We start from the raw sequence: 26788 nt of genomic DNA on the forward strand, positions 1-26788 counted from the left end.
AATGAAGTGATTACCTATTTACACTGCATCTACTTCTATTTCAGAGTTTTTCGCTTTTTCGACCAAACTATACCTCAATACTTACTTTTTAACTAACTAGGAAATCATTACTTCTTGTACTTTAGTGGGACTTTACTGCTACAATTTACTTTTTTCAGTGGATCACTGGTCTTGGTGAGTGTTGTCAGTTTCATCTATATCCTACGAAAAGCAACTTGAGTACTTCACGGGTTCGTATCATCGCAAATAATATATTCTAAACATGTTTAGATAGCGAGGAGTTGTAATTATAGGTGAAAGGGACAAATTTTATCTAAAACTGTAACTGTAAAGTACCGATAAAGTAGTCTAGAGTATTTTTATGTTTATTCAGCTCAACGAATATCTTCATTTGGCCTGCTTACTACATTTTAAAGATTTTCAACGCTAGAAAAATCGCTGTAACATGATAAGTATATTATAATTAATCTTATCAGCGCGGCATAGTACATTCGAGTAAATTCATTAAATTAGCTTATGTTTATGAAATTATTTGGTTTCCGAATTCTATCTAAAACTGAAACCGACGAGTATCGGTAAAAGCAGTCTTAAACCGTAGACACTTATTACGTGGAGGGAGGCGATAGCGAAGTACTCGTGCATTTTGTACTACTCAAGTATAGGTTTAGCTGCTTGCACTAAACTTAATCAAGTGATTAACTATTTACACTGCATCTACTTCTATTTCAGAGTATTCAGTTTTCAGGTAAACTATACCTGCAATACTTACTTTTTAACTCACTCGGAAATCATCACGTCTTGTACTTTACTAGAAATTTACTGCTACTAAATGTTGAAATGTACTGTTTTCAGTGGTCTTGATGAGTTGTGCTAGTTTCATCTATATCCTACGACGCATTTTCTCGAGTGGGATGTTATAGGAAGCAAGACGAATCATTGTAAAAGTGTTGAAACTTAATTACATATGTAATTCCATCACTAAAGTTGATCACGCATAGGTACGTGCTACGCTCCCGCAAACAGATTCACGCGAAGTTGGTATAGAACTGCGCTAGTTTTAAAGGTGTTACATCATGAAATGTCTGACGAAATTTGGTATGGTGCATTGTTATTATGTCCTACAACCGCGTATCAACGTTCAAGGTGAGAATTTAATGTTTAGCGTGCTAATTCTGTTATTAAAATTGACTATGTATGGGTATATGCTATGTTCACGAAAAAACAGATATGCGTAAAAGTTGGTATTCGACTGCGATAGTTTCAAAGGTGTTCCATCATTAGATGTGTGATGAAATTTAGCATGGTGAATTGCCATAATGTCCTATAACTACGTATCAAGTTTCGAGTTGGGATTCAATGTTAAGCATGGTAATTCCGTTATTAAAGTTGGCTATGTATGGGTAGGCTACGTGCTATACGCTCCCACAAAACATATGTACGCAAAAAGTCGATGTAGAGCCGCGTTAGTTTTAAAGTTGTTCCATCATGAAATGTGTGATGGGATTTGGTATGGTGCATTGTTATAATCTCCTATAACCGCGTACCAACTTTCAAGGTGGGAATTCAATGTTTAACACGGTAATTCTGCTATTAAAATTGACTATGTATAGGTATATGCTATGTTCACGCAAAACAGATATGCGTAAAAGTCGGTATTCGACTGCGTTAGTTTTAAAGGTGTTCCATCATTAGATGTGTGATGAAATTTAGCATGGTGCATTGCCATAATGTTCTACAACTAAGTATCAAGTTTCGAGTTGGGATTCAATGTTAAGCATGGTAATTCCGTTGTTAAAGTTAACTATGTATAGGTACGTGCTATACGCCCCCACGCAAAACAGATGTACGCAAAAAGTCGATGTAGAACCGCGTTAGTTTTAAAGTTGTTCCATTATGAAATGCGTGAGGAAATTTGGTATGCTGCATAATCACAATGTCCTACAACTACGTACCAAGTTTCAAGGTGAGGAGTCACATATTAGCATGATAATTCTGTTATTAAATCTGACTATGTATATGTACACGCTGCCGAAAACAGATTCAGGCAAAAGTTGCTATAGAACTGCGTTAGTTTTAAAGTTGTTCCATCATGAAATGTGTGATGAAATTTGGTATGCAGCATAATCACAATGCCCTGGAGCTCATTTAGATACGTTTTTTTAATTTAGTTATACATTCTAGTTGTTTTGATGTAAGGAGAAAATCATTCGATAACTCGATACAGCTACTTTAACACGCGTTGATGTAACTTTCCTCATTTGTATGCATGCATAGCCTACGCGAAATTGGTTACCGATTTTTTCGATTAGTTTATATTCCGTCTTTTATTTAAAACTGAAACTGTTAAGTATTACTTAAAGTGTTATAAAATGTGAAAAAGTGTACAAGTAGAATTATTATTATGTCATGAACAAGTAGTTTACAAATTCATACGATTTCTCTTGTTGCGTTCCGGGATATAATGTAATTTTTCGCTCTTTTTTATTTTTTATTTTTTCAATAAAATTAGTATTCATTTTACAAAAAACGTCGTGTAAAGATAAAGTACTTGCAAAATTTGACATGGTGCATTGTCATAATGTCTTACAACTGCGTACCGAGTTTCAAGGTAGGGAGTCGAATATTAACATGGTAATTCCGTTAATAAAATTGACTATGTTTAGGTACGTGCTACGCTACGGAAAAACAGATTTAGCCAAAAGTCTGTATAGAACTGCGTTGGTTTTGAAGGTGTTACATCATGAAATGTCTGACGAAATTTGGTATGGTGCATTGTTATTATGTCCTACAACTGCGTACCAACGTTCAAGGTGAGAATTTAATGTTTAGCATGCTAATTCTGTTATTAAAATTGACTATGTATGGGTATATGCTATGTTCACGAAAAACAGATATGCGTAAAAGTCGGTATTCGACTGCGATAGTTTCAAAGGTGTTCCATCATTAGATGTGTGATGAAATTTAGCATGGTGCATAGCCATAATGCCCTACAACTACGTATCAAGTTTAGAGTTGGGATTCAATGCATGGTAATTCCGTTATTAAAGTTGGCTATGTATGGGTACGTGCTATACGCTCCCGCAAAACAGATGTACGCAAAAAGTTGATGTAGAGTCGCGTTAGTTTTAAAGTTGTTCCATCATGAAATGTCTGATGGGATTTGGTATGGTGCATTTTTATAATGTCCTATAACCGCGTACCAACTTTCAAGATGGGAATTCAATGTTTAACACGGTAATTCTGCTATTAAAATTGACTATGTATAGGTATATGCTAAGTTCACGCAAACAGATACGCGTAAAAGTCGGTATTCGACTGCGTTAGTTTTAAAGGTGTTCCATCATTAGATGTGTGATGAAATTTAGCATGGTGCATTGCCATAATGTCCTACATCTACGTATCAAGTTTAGAGTTGGGATTCAATGTTAAGCATGGTAATTCAGTTATTAAAGTTGACTATGTATAGGTACGTGCTATACGCTCCCGCAAAAACAGATGCACGCAAAAACCGAATTTTTCGATTAGTTTATATTCCGTATTTTATTTAAAACTAAAACTGTTAAGTACTACTTAAGGTGTTATATAATGTGAAAAAGTGCAAATAGCGGAGACGTTTGGAGACTGCGTTTAGGACAGTTCGATGTCGCTCGAATATTTCATCCAAAATTGAGAGTATCTGGAAAACTTTTGGATATGTGAGGTCACAAACATAATAGAGAAGATCCAGCACCATCTCAAATGGTGTCGCTTCATTGTGAGACGATCCCTTTATGCGGAAGCCATTCGCCACGATCCATGACTGCAGGTCGCCATTTTCATGGTGCGCTAGTATGAGATGTCGAGGACTCAGCTTTGTGGCCGTTAATTGGACTGGATAGGCCTGGAATTGAAAGAAATATGTTAAGTAAAATTATATTGCCAATAATCCATGTGTGAATTGAAAGCACAATATTTGGCAATGAAAAATAGCAAATTTGCTCTCTCAAGCATTGGCCATCGTTTTGTTTTTGAAAGATGTCGCGATGTGGGTATAATATTTTCTAAAACTCAAACTAGGACGAAATCATGAATGTGTGGGACTTATGATAAACATATATTGTGCGCATACAAATTTGTTACAAGAACTATGATATTACTGTATTTGCACGAATTACAAATGCGCTATCGTAAATTAGTATATGCTACACAATTTCGCGGTCCAGAATGACTTATGGCCATGAAAAAATAGCGAAAAATTTGAATCCAAAAAATCCTAATCCCCATAAGACGTACTGGGTGTGGGGTTCGAACCCACGTGAACACCTGTTCATTGAAGCTTAAGTTCAACGCCTTAACCACTCGGCCAACCCAGTTCCATTGTAACGATATCTCGAATCGTGGGTATAAATAATTTTTAAAAAACCCAAATATGCCGCATCCAAACTTCGTACATTTTTTAGATTAGTTTTTTCGTTTCTATATGCTTTAAAAGACTCATTCAGACCTCGAACCTACGTGAACACTTGTTCATTTGAACTTAAGTCCAACGCCAAAAGCTCTACTTTACAAAATTTTCGGAGTACCGACTTTTTTGGGTAAATTCTGTGATGCGCTTAATTACTAACTATGAAAGCAAGCAGTGTTTGGGGTATTTGATCAACATGGAAATTCGTCCACTTTGCTTTTAGGTTATGCTGAAAACATGAGTTACTTAACAACATTTCGACTCATAGGTGTGGATAATTTAAAGTACATAGTATTAAAGTCATTAATGCATCGGTCGCATGGAAATTCGTCCACTTTGCTTTTAGGTTATGCTGAAAACATGAGTTACTTAACAACATTTCGACTCATAGGTGTGGATAATTTAAAGTACATAGTATTAAAGTCATTAATGCATCGGTCGCAAATAAATCATCAGTTGCACTGCAAGTTGAACATAAGTCGTACGGATGGCACTAAAAATAACTGTGTATCGTTTTGCACGCACACATACTGCGGTGTTGCGATATAGTCCTGATACGATTGTCCAAGTTCTGAAAGCTGGAAAAGATACTCTCATATTATTTGATTGCGATTTCAATCCCACAGAATCTCAAGTTATTCGTAGTCAATGGAATGGTACCTCTATCATAGATGTAGAGGGAAAAGAGATCTTCCGATTTGTTGGTATCGTTAATATTCAACGCAAATCGGGCTTCATGATTGTGCGGGGGATCCCATTGTTGAATTTGAATTGATCAGCGTGTCGCTGTACATGATGCACTATATCGAAAGCATTAATGCTAGTTGAATATTGTCGAATGGTTGTCTGTAATGTTAGTTGCATACAAGAGTCTCGGTGATCTAAGCTCAAGATTTACGTACGCATGCTTGATTTGTTTCCATAGCCCCGACATTGGGGATCACTTGTATGGGTCTAAAGAAAATAAGTCGTAAAATGTGTAAACTGTAGAAAGCGTAACTGCGAAGTTTAGATTAATGAAAAATATAGTGATTGAAAATAGATCACCGGATTATAGTTTACAGAAAACTCCACAATTCTATGTGACGTCCTTACATGCTAACAACCTTCGAACTATTCGCCGCCTCATAAACACTTGAGTAGGCCTACATTTGATGCGTGTGGAGAAAACCTAGCTAAATTTTCATATGCATTTAGTTTCCAGCTCTGAAAGCAAGCTTGGTCTATGATCAATAGCAACTTTTGCGTAAACTCCGTTCTATTTCACTTCATACCTACACAAGTCTATTCGAATAATTCGATGTATAATTGAACTTTACTCTGCATGATCATTAGGGCTTCTATTTTTTGTTGCAGGGCAACTTTGTTGTAGCCGAAAGTGGTATTATCTAGCAACAAGGTTTAAATGACTCGCCTCCGGCGTTTATTGACCGTATTACCCGTATTCTCGTCATGCAAAAATTATGCATGTATTAGTACGAAGCTCAGATGCAGCAAAGTGTGTGAGACTGCCTGTGCGTTGTTGTTCCTAATCCCGACCTTCCGCTCGTATCGTATATACTACAAGCCAGTGATCGCTACATCAACAAGAATCGAGCGAAAGCGCTGTTTCACGCCGTCTTGCATCGGTCACGATTAGTTTAATTTTCAACTAACTTGTTGTCTGTCGTTATATTCATTAGACTCGCTTTCATGCGGCTAATTTGTCCCTATCATTATGACGTCGGTGATCGCGTACCTGCGGCAAAGGTGTTCGTTTAATTATAGCAACGAGAACCGGCTCCCTGCGGCTATTCCGTTGGCATTTTAGTGGCGAGTTAAATACCCTTATACTCGACATGCAAACATTATACAGGTAGCGGTTATACTGCGAGCTGATGAATTCGTCATCTATTCGCCTAGCGTAGTTGTTCATAATCCCGACCTTCCGCTCGTATCGTATATACTACAAGCCAGTGATCGCTACATCAAACAAAACGGTCAGATCGAACGCAAGAACTCGGATCGCAGTGTCGGACGGCAGCAAAGCGGTGTACCTCGAAACATCAACCGATCTGGAGGATTTCAGCTAGTGAATCGACGCAATAACGATCAACGATATCATTGATATGCTCTTTTTTCGAAATAAAATGAACTCGTACACTAAACAATGCTATTTCAAGGAGACTGAGTAAAGTGACAATGTAAGTTTTGACGCGGCAATCATAAGTCGTGAAATGTGGAAACTGCAGAAGCCGTAACTTGTACACATAAAATCAAGTTTAAAAAATATGTATGGATGATATTAGTCCTAAATACACATAATACAATATCTGAGAAAAGTATCAAGATGCGGCAATCAATGCAGCGATGATATAGCAATGGATGGATGATGTGGCACTATAGGCGTGGCGCTTGATGATGTGACACAGATGACGTAGCAGATGAATGTACCCTTAGGGTATGAAAATGGGCGTGGCAATTAGGATGACGTGGCGCTCTCTGATTGGCGGGCGCCAATTTCAGGTACCCTCACTACTCCGGTTAGCCTACCCCTTTTGTGACTGCATGCACGCGCAATTGGTGTAAGCCAGTGGTTCTTATACTTTTTAGACCGCGACCCAAATCTGACTTTTAGTGGTATCTCGCGACCCAAGCAACACACACCAAAATGAATGCATTTTGGCATTCATTTTGGTGCCGACCAATTATAACAATAACGAAGGGTTTGGCCACCCAGCGACGGTCAATTATCGCCATCGAACTTTTTGGCACCGCACTTTGCCCAGCCGTATGTTGGCCCAACGTCATATATTCATGTGTCCAAGCGTGGGCGGGTTTTGGCCTCATAAACCGGCAACCGCTCGTTGTACAACTCTACACTAAAGCGTCCCAGGTCTCCGACAGTGTTTTCCAGAGAAACCAACGTTGAAAAAATCTTATCATGAATTCAAACCAATTTGTTTAATACAAAGGTCGGCACATTTTCATGATCAAGTCATGTTGTGGTGGCGACTTCTCCGCGTGTCTCGCTTATTGGCCGCGGTACCAAACTCAGTGACCTCTGATATGCTCAAACCAACTACAGTAAATCGCGCGAAAAGCGAAGATATTTTTGTTGTTGCAATGACCTCAAATAATATTCCATACATATTAAAAGACCGCTCTGGTACCGTCGCGACCCAAAATCATACCCTTCGCGACCTACGTTTGGGTCGCGACCCATACTTTGAGAACCACTGGTGTAAGCCTACATGGCGTAGAAATCCATCGACCTAGCACACTTTTGTGAAACTTTACCATTGACTAGTATTAATATCACAGACATAGACAACCTAACACTTTCATGGGGAGAACAGAAAATTTTGAAATTGTTGGTTATTTATTTTATATAATAAATAGAAACTTTCTTCTCCTGTGGCAATGCGGGTACTGGTTGGAATTGAACCAAATTTGGTGTGTAGGCTTAAATTAGGCAACCTAACAATTTTATCAAGTAGCCAGTACGATTTGAGAAAAAAAGTCATTTTTGAAGAGCCGTAATGCACAGTGTCCAATAATGTGATCTACTGGATCATATCGAATCTCAATGTTACCCGGAATCTGTTGGATATGTTTCATGAGTTTTTTGCTTACGACCCCTGTAGCGCCAATCACTATCGGTACAATGTTCATTTTGCATCGCCACATTTTCTCACATTCCATTTTGAGCTCTGCGTATTTCGATTGTTTTCTGATTCTTTTTTGTACTATATTGTGAATGTGATCAGCTGGGACAATAAGTTCAATGAATAAGCATTCTGTTTTCTTTTTTAGTTTTACGATCATATCCGGGCGGTTGCTCCTGATTTCGCGGTCAGCTATAACTGGTAGATGTATCATAAGTATTATTTATATATTTTTTAAATTAACACACTCGATCACTTCACTGCCATGGTGGTGACGAGTAACAATAGGCCTTTATAGGCCATATCATCACTTTCAGTCAAATTTTTACGTTTTACGAAACACTATATGTCTGTCTGTCCCTAAGCTTTCGAAGATACACCTCCATCAGCTCAACCTTAATTCAGATAACGTGGAGAGAGGGTAACCGTCATCAAGTAAGATTTTGCGGATGTTGGCAAGTTCTGAACTCCGTTTGTTACCTGAACATATCAGCAACGCTCATGCACGAGGGACGAGGGTGCCTATGAGGTTGATTTTTCTGCGTCGGGGACTAAATGAATTCCAACGAAGGTATTGGCCTGTCAATGTCGGTTTCCTGAAGACAGATGTTTCAAATTGGGTGGTATTGTGCTATTCACCTAAAACATCCAAAAATGATAATGAGTTATTGCGTTCTTTTTCGACTGTGAATCGCAAGGCCGGGTGAGGCGAGTTTAAGCGAACGAGAAATTGATCACAATAATATTTCGAATTCTCTACTTTGCTGACGAGTGTCAGCCGAAAACATTCGGGTTTATTTCAATATGACTGTATTGTTCAGTTGTAAATATATAGAAATAGATAAGTCATGCATTCATCGTTAAGTATTCTGGCTCACTCGTAATGCCGTACTTTATTTGCTACGGAAAGGGTGTGTGTGTGTTAGTGAATCAGTAAAGGGTATTGGTTAACTTACCAAAAGAGAAATGAGGGGTCTGCGGGGATTGGAGGACTCTTTTTAGCGGACGAGAAAACGAGTAATTTAAATGTTTTACGGGAAATTGGGGTGACTAAAACAAGGTAATTTTTCCAAGTCGACCCCCAAAACTCCCACGTAAAAACGGTTGGCGTTGACGTTTTTTTACTCGGCCTTTCCTTCAGATTTCGCGTCATTTATAGCATTTTTTAGTTGGCCGTGTACAATCACCTGGCTCTCAAAGCTAGAATTGTCCTCGGAGGACAATTTCAATTTCTAGAAAAAGGAGGACAAATCCTCCTAAAAGAGGACGTATGGCAACTCCACTATATACTCCATCCTAAATGTTATGGGTGTATATGGTACAATGCAATGTAACCGACACTTCTTGACTGACGACCGACGTCAAAAGAGCCTGCAAGATATATAGTTATTTAGTTAGCTGTCGCCCATTTGCCCCCCGTAAATTATATTTTCAATCGAACATACTCAAAGATGGATTTAGACATGTGACACACATATATTCAAGTTTACGATGCTTATTGAATAAATTGATGCATGATTGTAGTGATATATGATTTTGCCCATCAACACCAATATCACGGCAAGTCGTAGAGGTGTTTAGTCAGAGTCGATGCTGCTGATGGAATTAACCATATCGAAAACGTAAAAGGATTTGCGGAATCCAGTATACATAAATTATTAGTATTGATGACGTGGTCACTTTTAAATGCGACGCAGAGGTCCAGAATGTCTTGAGAAGTCGAATATTCAATGACTTGAGAATTGACTTGAACATTTGACGCCGAGTCGAGTCCAGTCGTTTTTGGATAATGACTCGAGTCAAGTCATGTCATGCCAATCCAAGTCATCTCGATACATCCCAGCAAGTCATTTCTTCACTATCCAATCTCTTCATTGCATGGTTTGGGGTTGTACATTGTACATTATGTGTCTTGGGCGGATGAAAATAGTGTCGCTGGTTTATGAAATCGTCATTGGCGACAAGGTATAACATAACATTATAAAAATGACACACAACCAATTATTCAATCCTTAAACCTAGATAAAGATCAATGCAAGCTCACAATCGCGGTGTATGCATGTCATGTATGCATGTACCACGTACATAATACATACGTTATCTCTAACACGGATTAATGCCCTTTGGTGCTTAAGGTGATCGATTCTGAGGCTATCTGTTATAAATAACTGAGCATAGACAAAGGCAAATAGGAGACCAGGGAGGGATATCGGAAGGTATTACATGAACGAAAATACAAGAGTAGATCTGCAACCAGCAGCTGAAGTCATGCCATCTGAATCTTCCCCGGTAACGAGCTTTGCAACGAACATCACTTCAAATACGTGCGTCTCTACGGAAATAGCGTCGATAGTCAAAGACAACGTCACATTTAATGCGAGCTTCGAACAGGAGTCCAACCATGGAGTGTCTGTACAAAAAACTTGGCAAGAATGGCTCATCTTCGCTTTCACCACTGGATTATTGTTGACCGTTTCGACATGGATGGCTGTGGCAGTGACCAAAGAATATTTCTTCCCTGCGGATCGCAAGAAAAAGAACAAGTCACGATTCGGAAAGTGGATTCAAATCTCTTCGACGCTGTGCGCGGTTACAACAGCCATATCCTTTCTGGTGGATTTTTTCGAGGAGATCGTGGTAGACTTCTACGCCCACGGTCTATGCCGAGGTATCAAACTTACTAACATGATACTAGGATTTGCGGCTCTATATTTCTCGTATCTTGTCTTCTGGCTGCGACAAAGATCTCTGTATAACGAACCAGGTTTGAGACACTTGATTTCCACCCCCTTGCGAGCACTCAGCTGGATTTCGCTACTGGTTTCGTTGGCTTTTCCGTTCGTAAATTGCTGCATTTATCTCTCAGCGTACGCATTCGCGGTGACTCCTTCTGGCTGCACCGTGGTGGGTAGCTCTATTCCGGCCAACGTGTCGTGGATCGTGAGCGCCGCGGGCTCGGTGGTGACGCATTTTTCACTACTGTGCGCTTTCGTACGGCCGCTGATGAAGCACGAGGCCGCGAGAGACGTTCGCGGAGTCGATCTGAGGCCGGTAATCGTGAGGTCGCTGGTGTGTGCGTCGATCTGTGCGGTGTCGGACGTTGTGGCTTTTACTGTTTGCGCGGTGTACATCAGGAAGTTGGGCGTGGCTATTGGAATCTCGGTGGGAGGAACTATCACAATCAATATGCTGATGACAGTGGTCGCGTTTCCGAGATGGAGAGAAACGGTTTTTCCGTTCTGCAGACCTGATGCTAATGAGGAAGATAAAAGGGTAGAGGTCGTTCATCTCAGTTACCAATCATCACCGGCTTCCAATCAGCTGTGAGAGCATATACACAGAAAAAAGTGTGTATTCATACCCCAAAGGTGGTACACGAAAACATAACCTAACTCGGAATTATACAGCGGTATAAACACAACATTTTAAGCCGAACGATGCTTGAGCCTTTAGAATCTGCACACAATTTGTAGTGCGAAGGGACGCAGGAATTCGAACGACGATATACACCATGAAGCAAGTAGAACCGTATTTTCCAATGTATCCAAAAGAACTGAGCTGGCGATTGAAAATATACAGAGAAAGAAAACCGCCGATTGAAAATGATGATTGACTCTAAGTGGCTTCAAATTGAAACACAAAAATAAGGAAATCATGTTCGGTCGCTAACAAGTCCTGTCAAGGGTGGCGAGATGGCGTAGTGGTATTATCCACATATCCACAGCTGCAACACCAATGGGTTGCGGGTTGCGGGTTCGAGTACGATCGAGGTCGTCTCCAGAATTCCTACCTAAGTGTTGGAGGTTTATCTAGGGTCCTCCTCGCCATCTCATCCGTGTAAGCGGTGTCTTTTATAAGCCTAGAAGTGGGCCGTGCAGCAAGTCGAAAATGAAGAAAATTGACCCGGTGTAAGTGACCACAGTAGTCGACAAACAACACGACTACCTCAAAACAAACGAACAAATAAGTCATGTGAAATATTCGCTCGACGCCTCGAGAACGGGGTTTCTGAATTCTGAGGAATAGGTTCCGTTTTTGTGTACACCGTTTGGGCGTGAAGTAAAAACACTAGCACACTCTATTCGCTTAAAGTGTTGGAACTTTATTCATATATACTGTAACATATATCGGCGTAGATGTTGTCATGTATTGTCGTTCCGTGGATTACTGATTGAATGAATGTCGATTATTCTGTGTTGTGTTACCTCATTTTCAAAAAATGACTTATCTATAAACATAGACCAATATATCGCCCACAGTTGCATCCAGACGAGGTCAAAGTAGTTGACATTGCTACTCGAGTATAGTAACGTCGTGAATTTCTACTTGATAATAAGCAGAAGCATTAATTCAATTCAATTTATTATTACCAATTTCATCATTTCAAAACACCAGAAGACTGCGATACAATGAAAAAATAGGGAGGTGTCGCGAACGACTTGGAGTAGTCTTCGAAATCAGACACCCACCTGGCCTAGGTTAGGGTTGCCAATATCATATTTTTCTGTCTCAAATTCCGGGCACTCGTCAGCGCCCACTAGCGGGTTATACACAAATGCATGGGCACATTGCCAGTCGATATGACGTAACAATTGAAAAACATCTCCTATCGACTGTATATTAGGGCTGTTCAAAAAAAACTTTTTTTTCCGGATTTCAGCCTTTCACTGATTAAATTGTCAGGTTACCGTAAAAAACGCTGCACACCAAATTTGGTTCAATTCTGACAAGTGTAGGACTCCGCATATCCAATTAAAAATTTTAATTTAAAAGGGAAAATGAAAAAATAAAATTTTTCAAATTTTTCTGCCAACCCCATGAAATTGTTGAGCTGTCCTTAAAGACGATGCAAAACAAATTTGAGTCAATTCCAACCAGTAGAACCGGAGTTATTTCAGTTTTTCGTTGATAATCCGCGGATTATCCAGCAATCAAGGATAATCGGAGAATTATCAACGAAAAACTCGCATAACTCCGCTTCTACTGGTTGGAATTGACTCAAACCTGTTTTAGTCGTGTCGCAAAGCCAGTGTGTAGCAATGTAATTGATATAAAGAATACATTGCTGTTACATTTATTGACGTTTGAAAAGTCAGCATTCAAACTATGTAGATAAGCAGAGTCCGGGCATTTAGCTGTTAATGCCGCGAACTGTGTGCGTGGTGACAAATCGTGTGGTATAGATAGAGTGCATTTCTCTGTAATATATATTGACGGGTATCGTAATGGAATTTATATCATAATCATATTCAGCGGTTTTTGTTACTTTCATCCGTTCAAGACACACGATGTACAATGCGATACACAAGACACAAAGCGGTGAAAAGAACATATAGGCGGATGTCGGAACTGTAATATAGTTCAATGTATTTAAAACGTTCCAGGAAAAAACCGCACAACCAGTCCTCTCGCCTTTGGGCCCGTTCTGTCGATCGCGTGACCGGAGCATCGGGAGCACACATCTAATAATTACCTTAATCACAATCACACTTCCCCTTGATCTTGAGATCACAAGGGAAACCAACACATAACGCAACGATGTATAACTTCAAACGTGGAAATCAAGTAAACAATTCGAACACAGTGTATATATGAAACGGCAAACTTCCCCTTGGTCTGAAGATCACACGGGAAGCCAAGTCAACGTGATAAGTGTGGACACGAAACCACTAATACGTACTGTACAGTGTACACATATCGATACATCAAACTGCAAGTAAATTTTGACATGGCTGTGATTTATTGACGGGGAAGGGGAATCGTTTATTGGTCTATCATTTATTGGTCTTCCTACCCCCGTGATCAATTGATCACTTAACCAAATTCAAAGCTTTCGAGTGTAACCCCGCAGTGTATCGCATACAAGACTGTCTGGGCTAATTGTAAATAAATAGCACGAGTCGATTGATATTAGAAGCACACAAAGTGAAGCCCAAAACTAAAACATACTGGCATACAATAAAACAAACAACTGCGGTGTAGGTGTGACTCAAACGATGGACGAAAGCGATGGTGACTGGAATTTGTCGCACACAGAATTCGCATTTGAATGCTAAGGCATGCCTTGTGGTGATTCCATGTACCTTACATAAGCATTACGCACGAACAAATCAAATGTAAAAGATCACTTATTCTTAGCACAGATAATATAACCAAAATCTAGCCTACATAAAAATCAGCCAGCCATTGTGGCGGCGCTCGATCCCGATTTGGTCGCGAATGTTCGGAGTTATTTCTCTCTATCTCTTGAACGACATTATCGTCACCAGGTTGATCCAGATTATTAGAGTTATTCCCGTCGGTGATATTCTCTTCTGTACCGACTGGACCATTTGCTTCAACCGAGTTGCCGCTGGTTTCCGCCACATCGATGGCATCATCTCCTCTGCTACAATTCAGGTCGATTTCGCGCGTCGTAACACTTCCTGGTGGGTTAGGTAGATCCCCGACGGCGTGCCTAACGTCAGAAAGATGTCGATTCATCCCGTCAACCTCGACCATCACGTCGGCGACGACTCTGGTAACGACACCTCTATTCCATGGAGTAGTACATCGAGCATTTGGTGGCTTCACGAACACTACATCGCCGACTCGGTATGGGTTGGAACTATTTTGTCGGTCCCATCTCTTTCGGCTTGCGCGGATCATTGAAGATGGCAAACCAGATTCATAGCGGAACACCTTATCCGCAGGTACAATATCTTCTGAATTCGGGGTGTGATTGTACCAATACACCATTCGTTCAACACTACCTCCAGATCTCGCAACCATTCTTTTGATAGTTCTGTGATTCCGCTCCACAATACCATTTCCAGAATGCCGGTAGGCGCAACTGAACACATGTTCCACCCCCCAACTGTTCAGAAACTGGCGCATTTTCTGGCTAGTAAAACAAGGTCCGTTATCACTCAAATTCATTTTGTCCACTTCTGCTACAGACTTTAACTGACATGAAACCTCCGAGGGGAGACCATTTACAAACGCGCACCGAAGTAACGCCTCGGATGCATCCACTCTCATCCCAATCAATAGCGCAAGCCTTTTTAGGTCGGAAAGGTACACATCGACAGGTTCCTCATCCAGCAGTATTCTTCGCTGGAATTCGCTATACGCGTCATAGCAATTCACTCCAAACGCGTTCAAAATAGCTTGTTTCGACTTCTTGTAATCCTTCCTGTCCCCTTCTGGCAACTGCTTGAACACTGCAAATGCAGAACCATCCAACAGCAATGGGAAAATAGTTGGCAGTTTGTCCGTCAGTTCTTGCAGCTCGGCGACCAGTTCCAATTTTTCAACCCACTTTGCAAAATCACCAGATGTTGGATAATCTTCATAACTCCTCACAATATCAGTTAACTTCATATTCGCCATTGGGCCGCGATAGCTTGTAATATAGTTCAATGTATTTAAAACGTTCCAGTAAAAAACCGCACAACCAGTCCTCTCGCCTTTGGGCCCGTTCTGTCGATCGCGTGACCGGAGCATCGGGAGCACACATCTAATAATTACCTTAATCACAATCACAGGAACCACCAAGTGCAGTCTATCAATGTAACATTCACCTCGACACCTCCGCGCAACAGTACTCGACCTGACGACCTTAATATTGAGGCTGTCATTCCTTTTGACGCTATTCGTCGCTCTTTTCATTCTCTTCTTTGCATCCATTCTCTCTTTCGCCGCTCTCTTCGCCTCGATCGTTCAAAATTTCATGCTGGCGACGTCATATTTTGTAGTACGATTGTTGATATACAATGTTCTTTCCAATTCTCTCCTAGCTGCCGACGATTACCCCTGACGAGTGTTAGCCGAAAATATTCGGGTTCATTCAATATGAATATATTATTCATTGTCAGGGAAATGGAGCCACGTCAAAACATCCCTCAAAGTCTGAAAATCGGCATTGTTTTGAACAATCGCTTCACGAAATTGCCATTGTTATGTTCATCGTTTTGCGGTGGTGCCATTGTTGGAACAATGCCGATTTTCAGATTTTGAGGGCTTGTTTGAGGTGGTTCCATATCCCCGACAAGATTCTAATTTGTATTCTCAGAAGCAGTGCGACAGTAGCTCTCGATTAAGAACAGTTGCATTAAATTTCACCCTTCGGGTCGCAAGTTATAACACCACCAATTATGCTGCTTTTAGATTGCTCAGCAGTAAGTGTAACTGCTTGCCGGAGCGTAACGACGTGACCTGCGTATCTATCCGTAGGTTAGTAATCTATAGTACAACGAGCTTGGTTCGCTTCGCACTATACAGTTCTCCTGTAGCATTTTCAGATAACCAGGAAGTTGATTACGAATTAAAGAAAGAGCATACGAACATTTCAAAACGTGGACTAGAATTAGACTACTAGAATTCTCTAGTTTTCCACAGTCTGCATGAGAGTGATCCTCAAATTCCAATTCCCGCTTGCGTCGATGTCTGCATAAGCGGAAAAGATGTCCTTCGAATTATGCTTCCCACACCGATTTCTCGTTAATTCGATTTTCTCACCATTGTCTGAAAACAGCAATACTTCGTCAGCAGAATCACTTCCGACATCACAGCTTCCTGAACATATGTACCTTTATTAGCACAAATTGTCCATTTTCGAGAAGAAAGCATTGATGACTCCGTAGCATCTAGGATCGCAACCTATACAACATCCATTGTGCAGAATGTACTGTTCGTGAGAAAATGTCTAGCGTGTACTACAACTCGTGACTACAGATTGCGAAAACGTCGGAAAGTTAATGTTGATGCAAAGTAGCATGAGCATCAGGAATTCAGAAGTGAATAATATGTTCTTGTTCATATTGAAATATATCCGAATGTTTTCGGCTGAGAATTACTGCTTGCGGGCGATTACCTCAACCGAGTGACGAGTGTCAGCCGAAAATAATCGGGTATATTTCAATATAAATATATTATTCAATTGCATATTGAAGTTCTGTACCTCCAAGAAGCTCCTAAAATTCGGAACAGCGGCGTGGTCCAGCAACTACTGGTACCAGAGTAGGACAAATTAGGAGCCACACAATGTATATAGCGGAGAAGACGGGTATTCATTAATCAAGTAATAATTGGGTAACAAAATATAAAGACGAGACAATTGGACACAAGAATTCAACACAAGCTGAATCGCTTGCAGAGCAATATGAATGTAATTATACGAAAGCAGTGTGAGTGGAAATGTATTAGCCTACACATGACCAACTAAAACAATATGACCAATGACCATGGTCTACATGAGACCAAATGAATAGCAATAAATCTTATTGCAGAGGGTTGGTTGCACCCACTTGAAGTTGAAAGTTGAAAGCGAGATGGAAGTGTATTCCGCATAGTCCGACATATAATATACCAGCCAGAGTATATATAACTCATTCTTATTCGGTTCGAAAAGCCAACGGGGTTCGAATTCGAGTAAAGTAGATCATATCACTGTCGATCAGTCAGATTGACGCAAATGGATTATGTAGTACAGATTCAGAACTTTGAGATTCTAAGAAAAAGGATAATTGTACATTGTACAATGTACAATTGTACACATACTGGTGCAATAATCCCTCGCCTGTTGATTAAAAATGAGACTTAGAAATAGACATCGATTAATCGCTTGAAGCCGCTAAGTTGTGGTTGATGATATATAGTGTTTGTACAGGCTTACGTCAGAAAAGTTGGATACCGACCCGCTAATAATATTAATCGTAGAAGATAAATATCTTCGATAGAACAGCAAGCAGTAATTATAAATACGTTAAGATAAATTATGTTTTCATGAGAATTTAGTTTTTCGAAGTGTTATTACCGATTTATAATGATTGCAATAAAACTTTTTATTGCGAATGATACTGTTGTTATGAAGCAATCTGGTCTAGCGAGACACACCAAGCACCGGTTACATAATGAATTACATCGCACTGCACCATTGACGTAACGTTGGAAGTCTTTTCTGTAACTGAAAAATATTTAGACTATATTTATAACTGGACACAATTCCGACTGAAAATGATGAGAAGATGCTAAAGTGGATAGGTTTTGTGCGATGTGTGAATATCGTGTCACGGATTTGCGCGGCGCAGCGCGCGGAACCCTGTTCGAGAAATATGTATCGTTTATTTACTCCCCTTCAAGTATTCCTTATCGTGAGCAGTAATCTCTCAACTTAATTACACGCGCCGCTAAGATTAGACCAGCATCCTTGTCTTACGAATAGTTTCGCGTGAAGTAGACTACACGCGAGCACTGGCATATACCGTTAACACTCGATAGTCGATACTGTGCATTATTGTATCAGGGTATACAATACACTCACATTGTTAGAGATCATTGCGACGATGCAGCTGATGGTTTCAATTTTAGTAGCGTACCCACGAAGCGACTAATGCAAGTGATGGCTGACAGTCTTGTTAGGGTTAGGTTCTTTTGAGGTGGGCACTGGGCAGCTGAGGTGAAAATAGCGAGTGAGGCTAGACTTCTGATTGTTTATCATACGTAAGCTTTCATAGTAGCTTACAGTAAGAATAGAAGTAAACAAAGCGAAGTTGGACAACGTTTTCTGGCTGATGTCAGATGAGACCAAATTGAGCGAAATGCCGATAATCTAATTTGTGCAATGATTTTTTGCTCTAATTCTAATTATGATTTAGTTTGTGACACGTTTATATGCTCCAACTTCAATTCTAATCCAATTTCTCGTTTTCCTGAAAAAGCAGTGCCCAGGAGATCTGTACAGTCCGAAAGGAGTCAAGCATGCTGCACAGCAGGGGTTCTTATAGTTTGGGTATAATTTTGGGTCGCGATGGCAACCGAGCGACCTTTTAATATCGATATTTGTTGAATTTGTTGCACGGAAAAAATTTCTTCGTGCTTCGCGCAATTTCCTGTGGATACCTTGTCCATATTCGAGGTCACTGCGTTGGGTACTATTGACAATAAGCGAGAGAGACACGCAGAAAAGTCTTTGCCACAACATGGCTTCGTCATGAAAATGTATTGATCATTGTAATTGTATTACACAAATTAGTTTAAGATCTTTGGTGTTTTCACACCTTATTTAGCCTATACTTGCAACATAATAATTTTATTTATCACACGAGCTTTCGGAGTTCCGCTCCTTCGTCCGGTGTTAAAGTGAAAATAACGCGAAACGATTCTGAATTCAAACATATATACGCAATACGGATATTGTGACATCGCAGAGAAGATAACTTTCAGGTCCTAAAAGTGTGTACCTTTATGGCGTCATAGACATGACAATCGAGATTCTAACTTGAAACGACCACAGCAAGTTGTGGCACTGAAAATATGGTTTGAAAGCGTATATACACTATACAGTGACTAAATGCATATACACCGAATTTCTCAACTGCAGCTTCGCATCGTGTAATGATAAGATTTATCTGACATTGGTCTCTCTGGAAAATACCGTCGGAGACCGTTTGGATGCTTTAGTGTAGGGGTGTGCATGTGCATTTGTGCAACGATCGATGCGAGACTATGATGCACAGATATTTAAAGGTCAACCTCTTCCACGCCGGTATACATGAAGGCATGAAATTTCAGCAAGCATACGGACTGGCAAGGTGTGGCGCCGAACAGATCGGCAGCGATAAAACCTTGGCCAAGAATGACCGTCGCGGGTTCGCAAAAACTTTGAACATTGATATGTCCGGTTGTCGAAATCGTCTGTACCCGCACAACTCCGTCCTTGCAATATGAGTAGTCCAAAGTCAGTACAAATGCGACCGCAGAGGAAAGTATGCGTCCCAATTGGAAATCGCGTGCGGCTAGTGAAATGTTTCATAGAGCTGACTTGCGTACAATTGTTGTCTGTGGTGTCTACGTCCGTAAAACATAGCATACGAATACTGAAATTACATTCTTTGTGGCGTGTGAGGCTTGGGTCGCAAGATGCCACCAAACTCAGATTTGGGTCGCGGCCAAAAAAGTCGAAGAACTCCTGCGGTACAGTGTACTGTGCAGACATTTGCCATTCTCGCGCTTTTGAGAATCAGGTCTAATTTGATACGAACAGAACTACATTCGATGTCCAAGTTTTCGCGAGTTCAGTGATTCTAATTCTAATCTAATTTGGAAAATTTGGAACTTTTCTAGTTGTCCAAGTCTGTCATCATCATTTGACAGGCTGCTATTAAATTTGTGAGCGCACCCGCACACAGTAGGCATCTGAGTACGCTGACAATGCTTGTGTGTTGTAAGTAGTGTTGCATTTAAAAACAATAATCAATTTAAAACAAACCTGTTTAAAAACAAGGTCCTAATTTAAAACATGTTTTTTATTTTTTTTTATTTTTTAAAGTCATGACGTCACGAATATTCGATTGTGACGTAAGAGTGGATTGACATTGACAATTGAAAATGTAGGGTAAATATAGCTCCTTTGACGAAATATCTGTACTATTAATGTTGAACCGACTATTTTGAGGGTTCCAGCCATCCCATATCGATACACGTCGGCTGTATCGGGTGGTAATTGTCCGTAGGCTCATACAACATGTTTTTAGGAAAGTATTTACACAATTATGGCATAATTTTACAACTTGAAAAAACACATTTTTTTAAAGGCCTTTGTTTAAAACACTGATTAAAACACGTTTTAAACGAAGTGTTTTGAAACACGTTTGTTTTAAATGCGACCCTAGTTGTAAATGCCGATGAAACCTTTCCGATGCTCGAAGCGACAAGCAGTGAAGCTCAGTCTAGTTCCGTTTGTATCATTACTATTATCTTTTCAAAACATCACAAAATTGTGATAACATGTAAAGATGGTAGGTTTCGAAACCACTTCCGGCAGTGTTTCAATCAGAAACCCGCTCTGGCCTACCTAGATCTACAACATTTGGCTAGTTGGGTACTCACAGAAATTTCAAAGTGGCTCAGGTACGCTGTAAATGTCCTGAAATAATTTACAGTCGTCCAAATGTAGCACGGTATTACTAAATACAATGTCCGGTAAAGATGTGTTAGCAAAACCAATAAGCGAAACGAGAGTGATTCGAAGCAGGCTTGGACAACCAGAAAATTTTCTGCTTTTACAAATTAGATTAGAATTACAATTGCAGCTACAAAGTTTTTTCCATATAGGGTTACCATATTCTGGATTCGGGAAAGGCGGACACTTTTACCAAAACCAAAAAATTAGTTGAGCGAAATTGTAAACAGGTGGTTTTGTGATATTTACGGGAAATCTTGTGGTGTTGACTAAAAAAAGTCCTCATTTTCATTCGTCTCCCGAATAACCCGCTCGAACGTCCGTATTACCTATTTCACGTCATTTATGTTGATTTTCAGTGGACTCTGTCCATTATCCTAGCTGCCAAAGCTGTAAAGGAGGACGAATTACCACTAAATGAGGACATTTAGGCGTCCTCGGAGGACAATTCGAATTTCCTGAAAAAGGAGGACAAATCCTCCTGGAGGAGGAGGTATAGTAACCCTAATATCAGAGTAGAATTATAATGGTAGCTACACAGAACACAAGTTATTTCGCAAAAAGTTGGACATTCAATCAAGTTCCGTAAATGAATATTAAATCATAGTTCATTAGTTCATTCTTAGAGCATGAGAATCTAGTCCAGTGTTGGGATCAAGTCACTACCTTCGAGTCACGAGTCATTTCGAGTCATTGCACATTTTGACTCGAGTCAAGTCAAGTCAATCGATTTTCAAAGGTGACTCGAGTCAAGTCAAGTCACTCGATTTTTGAAGGTGACTCGAGTCAAGTCGAGTCAAGGCAAGTCAAGTCACGAGTCAAGTCACAATTCAAGTCAAGTTGCCTTTTCGAAGTATGAGGCATGATAACGTCATTGCATTTTACAGATTGAGTTGTCATTGATTTTGGACCGAAGAACGAATATAGAGTTAAATATACACGCAAGAAGGCGCTGTATCGCTCACATATACGTATAACTGCTAAACCTCAGTTTAGCCAGCCAAGATAGATAATAGATACGAATTGATAAGATGCAATACATTACGCATTTACAAATCGATATGATACAATTCGAGCCTGCGCCAATGGTTGAGGACTATATAAACTATATTCGAATTCAGTTTCAATATAACAAGAGGTTCGGTTAAGGTAAAAACAGAGAACAGAAATTACTTTACTATACTAATTACGACAACGTAAGCTGTAAGCTTCGATCACTTCGTTTGCGGTCAATTTATTTGTGAGAGAACAATGGAGGCTCAGTAAAACGCACGATCTTTAATGATTGGTCGCTCTCACGGGTTACACCAGCGTTTCGCGAACAATCCGACCATATGCAAGATACAGTGATTTTGATCGACACCGATTACTTGATGACTTGAAATTGACTCGTGAATTTTGCTCCGAGTCACGAGTCAATCCACATTTCTGATAGGCTGAGTCAAGTCAAGTCAAGTCAAGTCATTGTAGCAAAGTAACTCGAGTCATCCCAACACTGGAATCTACACGGAACCAGTTGAATGAAGGATTCCCAAATAACCTTTCCGCTCTTCGCAAATCAGCAGAGAAAATCCCTACTATGATTGGGTCTACTTACGTCAGCGTTTTCAAACATGAACGTTATAAAGAATAGATTCGAATCTGTGAAAACCTACACCGCTACCATCGAAACAGACTGGAACAACTGAATAATTTTAGTTGCGTAATTAGATTAGTTAGAGTGAAATGCTGGTAATATAATCAATGTATTTTGACAACTAGAATGATCTAGAATTATATGGTTGTCGAATACTGGCGTAGTGAACCTGTCAAAACGAGGGTTAGCTCTTATACTGCTTTCGTTTCCTGTCGCGTGTATACGGAATGGAAACACAATCGTCGCTCTCGACGCAGGATCGCTTGTTTTTACAGCTTGCGTTCGGGAAAACCTCGCGCAAACCGTGTTGATTGAAATTTGCGCGAATACGCCTCGTAGAAATGTTGCGTTCTGAGACGCGTCAGCTGACGACGAAGCTCAGTAATGGCGTCGCTCGAAAACAGAGGCCTGATCTTCGTCGCCAGCCAGACCTGGACACCTAGATAATTCGTATTTGCCATCCTTGTGCTTTAATGAACTCCGATTTGATATGAGCTGAACCGGGGCCTACGATATTTATAAATTATAAGTATCGTGGGCACCGGCTGAACTTCATGTTAGGCTAGAATATAATTGCTTCATCCGAGAAACCTTGGACCGGGCCCCGCTTGGACATTGAATGAAGTTCACTTGATATCAAATCAGAGTTCGTTGTAATAAGTTTCAGATAGGCAAATGTCTGTACGGGAAGTTCGGCTCGTTTCACACGTTACTAGCATTTACAGCAAAATCAGAAATTAGACTATAGAATTTAAATTAAAGCATAAAAACATTTCAAAAATTATATTTTAATTATAATTAAAGCAAATAACATTGCACAAATTAGATGAGAATTATAGATTACCGGCATTTAGATGTTTTTAGGCTAATTAGACAACTCAAATTATCTTAGTTGTCAAAGTGTGCCTGGACCGTGCTTTTCAATGGCGCTAGAATAGGCTTACCATATTTCGGAAATGAAAAAAGAGGACACTTTTTCAGAAATTTCAGTCAAGCATAACTGGAGAAGAATTCTCAAAAACAGGTAAATTTCACCCGCTTCATGATCGGTTGACTAAAAAAAAAAAAAAAAAAAAGGTCTTCTTTTCGCTCAGAGCTGAAATCATCACTTTTCCCTCCGAAATACCCGCCGGAGCTTCACTTCTGCGCTAATTTGCGGCATATCACTCGCAATTTCCTCTAAATCTGACCTAAATTTTCAAAAAAGAGGACAAAATCTCAAAAAAGAGGACAAAAGGGCGTCCTCCGAGGACACTTTCAAAAAAGTCAAAAAAGAGGACAAATCCTCTTAAAAGAGGACGTATGGTAAGCCTACGCTAGAAAAGCAGCAGTTTTCAAATTGCGACGGCACCACCCAGCTACACAGCGTGCGGTCATGAATCGATACTGTAAATTGCAGTCCGCAATAAATAGAGGTCATGCGCACCACCATTGAGTACCGGTGTGTTATTAATCAGCGATACCGGTAATTAAATTTCGTCGGGTATCAGCTCCTGATTAAATCGAATCATGTACAGAGCCTATATACATAACTGCACGCAGTGCACGGGTTATATCTCTGCGGTAGGGAGAGGTTGTCAAACTAGTCAGTTTGGCTAGGGTACAGGTAATATAGTGACGCCACAAATGTTTACTCACCTACAAATTGAAGTATCAGCATCGACATAAAAATTCAAACCCAATTCAAGTACAGTAGAAAATGAGAAGTCCGACAAGTCTATTCGAGTAAGCAGCTTCGTAAAGTGGATTTAGTGGACTGGTCGCATATTTCTAGCAGGTAATCGGATGTGGCTACTTTTAAAATTGCAAGATGTGTCATCGCGACTAACGCAAAACGTCTTAGCACTGCATAAGGTGGAATATCCGAAATTATATTCAGGCACCGCACTCTTAAAATGTTGAACTCAATCTGAGGCTGGTTCAGGTTTCGTGTGGCATGGGTGTATATTCGCACCCGTATATCAGAGTGTTACATAGGTGGAAATACACACCTTTTTCGCTGAGAGTGTATTTTGGAAATTTGAAAGGAGGACTCTTTTTCAACCGGAGCAAAATCCTGAGAAAATGGTGAAGTTTACCCGCTTCGTGGTCGGTTGACTAAAAAAAAGGCTTTCCAGCTCAGCTCCCGAAATACCCGCCGGAGCGTTACTTCAATGCTGATTTACTGTATCCAAGTCGAATTTGGCCCTATATTTAACCAAAAATCTGAAAAAAGAGGACAAAATCTCCAAAAAGATTGCATTTGGGCGTCCGCTGAGGACACTTTCAAAAAAGTCAAAAAATAGGACAAATCCTCTTGAAAGAGGACGTATGGTAACCCTATGCAATACACAATCCACCTACGCAGCCACACGATGCAATGTAAGCCTGCATTAATTGTTTACGAGCAATAAAAAATGTATAAACAATAGTCCGATTCAAATCATACAAAAGGTGAGCACTGAACAGTCTATGGAACAGAGACACATGCCTATGGCTATAGATTGTTTAATGCTGGTATACGGCAGCGTAAGCTCTAATCACTGCGTTTGAGGTCAATTTATTATGTTACATGTCAACCGAGGCTCAGTAAAACCAGGCCGCGCACTCGTTGAATGATTGGTTGCTCACACAGTACGCCGACAACATGTACTGTACATCGTACGGACATGCACATCGAATTAGTCGACGCCGATTACTTCAGTTCAGTTTCAGTTCAGTTTGTTAAGAATTTTCATCAATTCAAATCATCACGAAACAGCGATACAATGAAAAGATTGGAGGGTGTCGAAACGACTTGGAGTAGTAGGCCTACTTGATGACTTGAAATTCACCCGAAAACTTAGCTTCGAGTCACGAGTCAATCCACATCTTTAAAACTCCGAACCAAGTCAAATCCGGTCATTTTTGCAAAGTGACTCAATTCAAGTCAAGTCAAGTCATCTGAAAAAGTCGTGACTCGAGTAATCCCAACTCTGATACACTGGCAATTTCTCTCGTTTCTTGTGTCAATTTCGGTCGTAAAAATGATGAAAACCTATCCCAAATTGTAAAAAGTAGAATTGATTGGATGTAGAATTGTATAGAAATTTTGAGCTCCAATGATCTAAATTTCTTCGGTTTCAACTCGCCATCATCGGCTGCATCACGGTCGAATCAAGAAAGAAATTTAATGCAAAACTAGAAGTGGCCTTGTATTGTTGAAAATTAAAGCTCACTTTACAGACTCGGAGAAAGTTATTGTGACGTCTTTATGTCTTAGAAGGCACAATGCGACTGTGTGTAGTTCACTCGTTTCAGAAAATTGCTTTTTCCCGTCAGTAGGCCTTTTGTATAGTTAAGTTACGTTTCTACCGTGCGGAAATGCAGTGTTTGGAATCAACATCATGACGTGATAGGTTCGCGTTCACAAGAACCAGAACCAGCGTTGGACAGCTAGAAAATCTCCAGCTTTTCCAAATTAAATTATTATCATAGCTGCACAGTATTTTTCCAAATTAGATTATAATTATAATTGTTGAATTCGCAAGACTCGGAAATTGAATTAAATTCCGGATAAGAAAGAAATCCAACAATAATTGAGTTCAATTGATATTAAATCAGAGATCTTTCCCATAAGCACGAGAATGGCGAATGCCCGTACAGCAACCTTGGCTCATTACGCACTATACAGCTCTCCTGTAGTATTTTCAGAAAAGGCAGAAATTAGATTAGACTTGAAATGAGTGCATAGAAACATTTCACTAATTGGATTAGAATTAGATTATCGGCATTTCGCTATAATCAGTCGAATTCCACAAGTGGAATTATCTAGTTGTCCAAGTCTACCGGTATAGGAAAACAGGCCGCTACCGTGTGAACAACCGCCGAACATGTAATTGTTCGTGAATCCAACGGTCACATCTCGTGTACACCGTGAAATCGCCATTCGAACAGAGCTTGAAGGCGTTTCGGATATCACTTGAAATTACTTGTTCGCCATTCACGGCCCGAGAAAATAAGACGTTGCGCGGTAACGGTGTCTCGAAAAAGCCGGCCGAACAAAGGAACCGTCTCGGGATCAACTTTCCACTTGAAGTTGTTCAATGGAACGCGCGACGGAGAATTGATAAACTTATATAGACGGTATCAAACGTTCG

General features: G+C 40.1%; 3 protein-coding genes, 3 long non-coding RNA genes and 1 other non-coding gene across 8 annotated transcripts in view; 2 read left to right on the forward strand and 5 right to left on the reverse strand.

The window, feature by feature from the left end:
- Positions 1-26788, reverse strand: part of LOC145451538 (uncharacterized) — a 232931-nt gene that overhangs the window by 128762 nt on the left and 77381 nt on the right. The window lies entirely within an intron of this gene.
- The window catches only part of LOC145451515 (RNA-binding protein RO60-like), a 250536-nt gene that overhangs the window by 80807 nt on the left and 142941 nt on the right, over positions 1-26788 (reverse strand). The window lies entirely within an intron of this gene.
- LOC145451528 (uncharacterized) overlaps positions 1-26788 on the reverse strand; it is a 207447-nt gene that overhangs the window by 37621 nt on the left and 143038 nt on the right. The window lies entirely within an intron of this gene.
- Positions 1755-6594, forward strand: LOC145452370 (uncharacterized). 2 transcript variants are annotated; one of them, XR_013919319.1, is made up of 2 exons: positions 1755-2810; positions 5801-6594. It is a non-coding gene; the product is annotated as an uncharacterized LOC145452370 (long non-coding RNA). The 2 variants fall into 2 exon arrangements; XR_013919320.1 differs by lacking the exon at positions 1755-2810 and adding an exon at positions 3593-4024.
- Positions 4270-4352, reverse strand: Trnal-uaa (transfer RNA leucine (anticodon UAA)). The gene has a single exon. It is a non-coding gene; the product is annotated as a tRNA-Leu (tRNA).
- On the reverse strand, positions 5486-6957 carry LOC145452369 (uncharacterized). The gene is made up of 2 exons (XR_013919317.1): positions 6369-6957; positions 5486-5983 (listed from the first exon to the last, which is right to left on the reverse strand). It is a non-coding gene; the product is annotated as an uncharacterized LOC145452369 (long non-coding RNA).
- LOC145451524 (uncharacterized) lies at positions 10272-12192 on the forward strand. Its single transcript, XM_080329736.1, has one exon. It carries the CDS (start codon positions 10315-10317, stop codon positions 11416-11418), a length of 1104 nt encoding a protein of 367 aa, XP_080185862.1. The 5' UTR covers positions 10272-10314; the 3' UTR covers positions 11419-12192.

This window comes from Botryllus schlosseri, chromosome 12, assembly GCF_051294905.1.
Source record: "Botryllus schlosseri isolate E-star chromosome 12, Bs_hap1, whole genome shotgun sequence".
NCBI classification, from domain to species: Eukaryota; Metazoa; Chordata; class Ascidiacea; order Stolidobranchia; family Styelidae; genus Botryllus; species Botryllus schlosseri.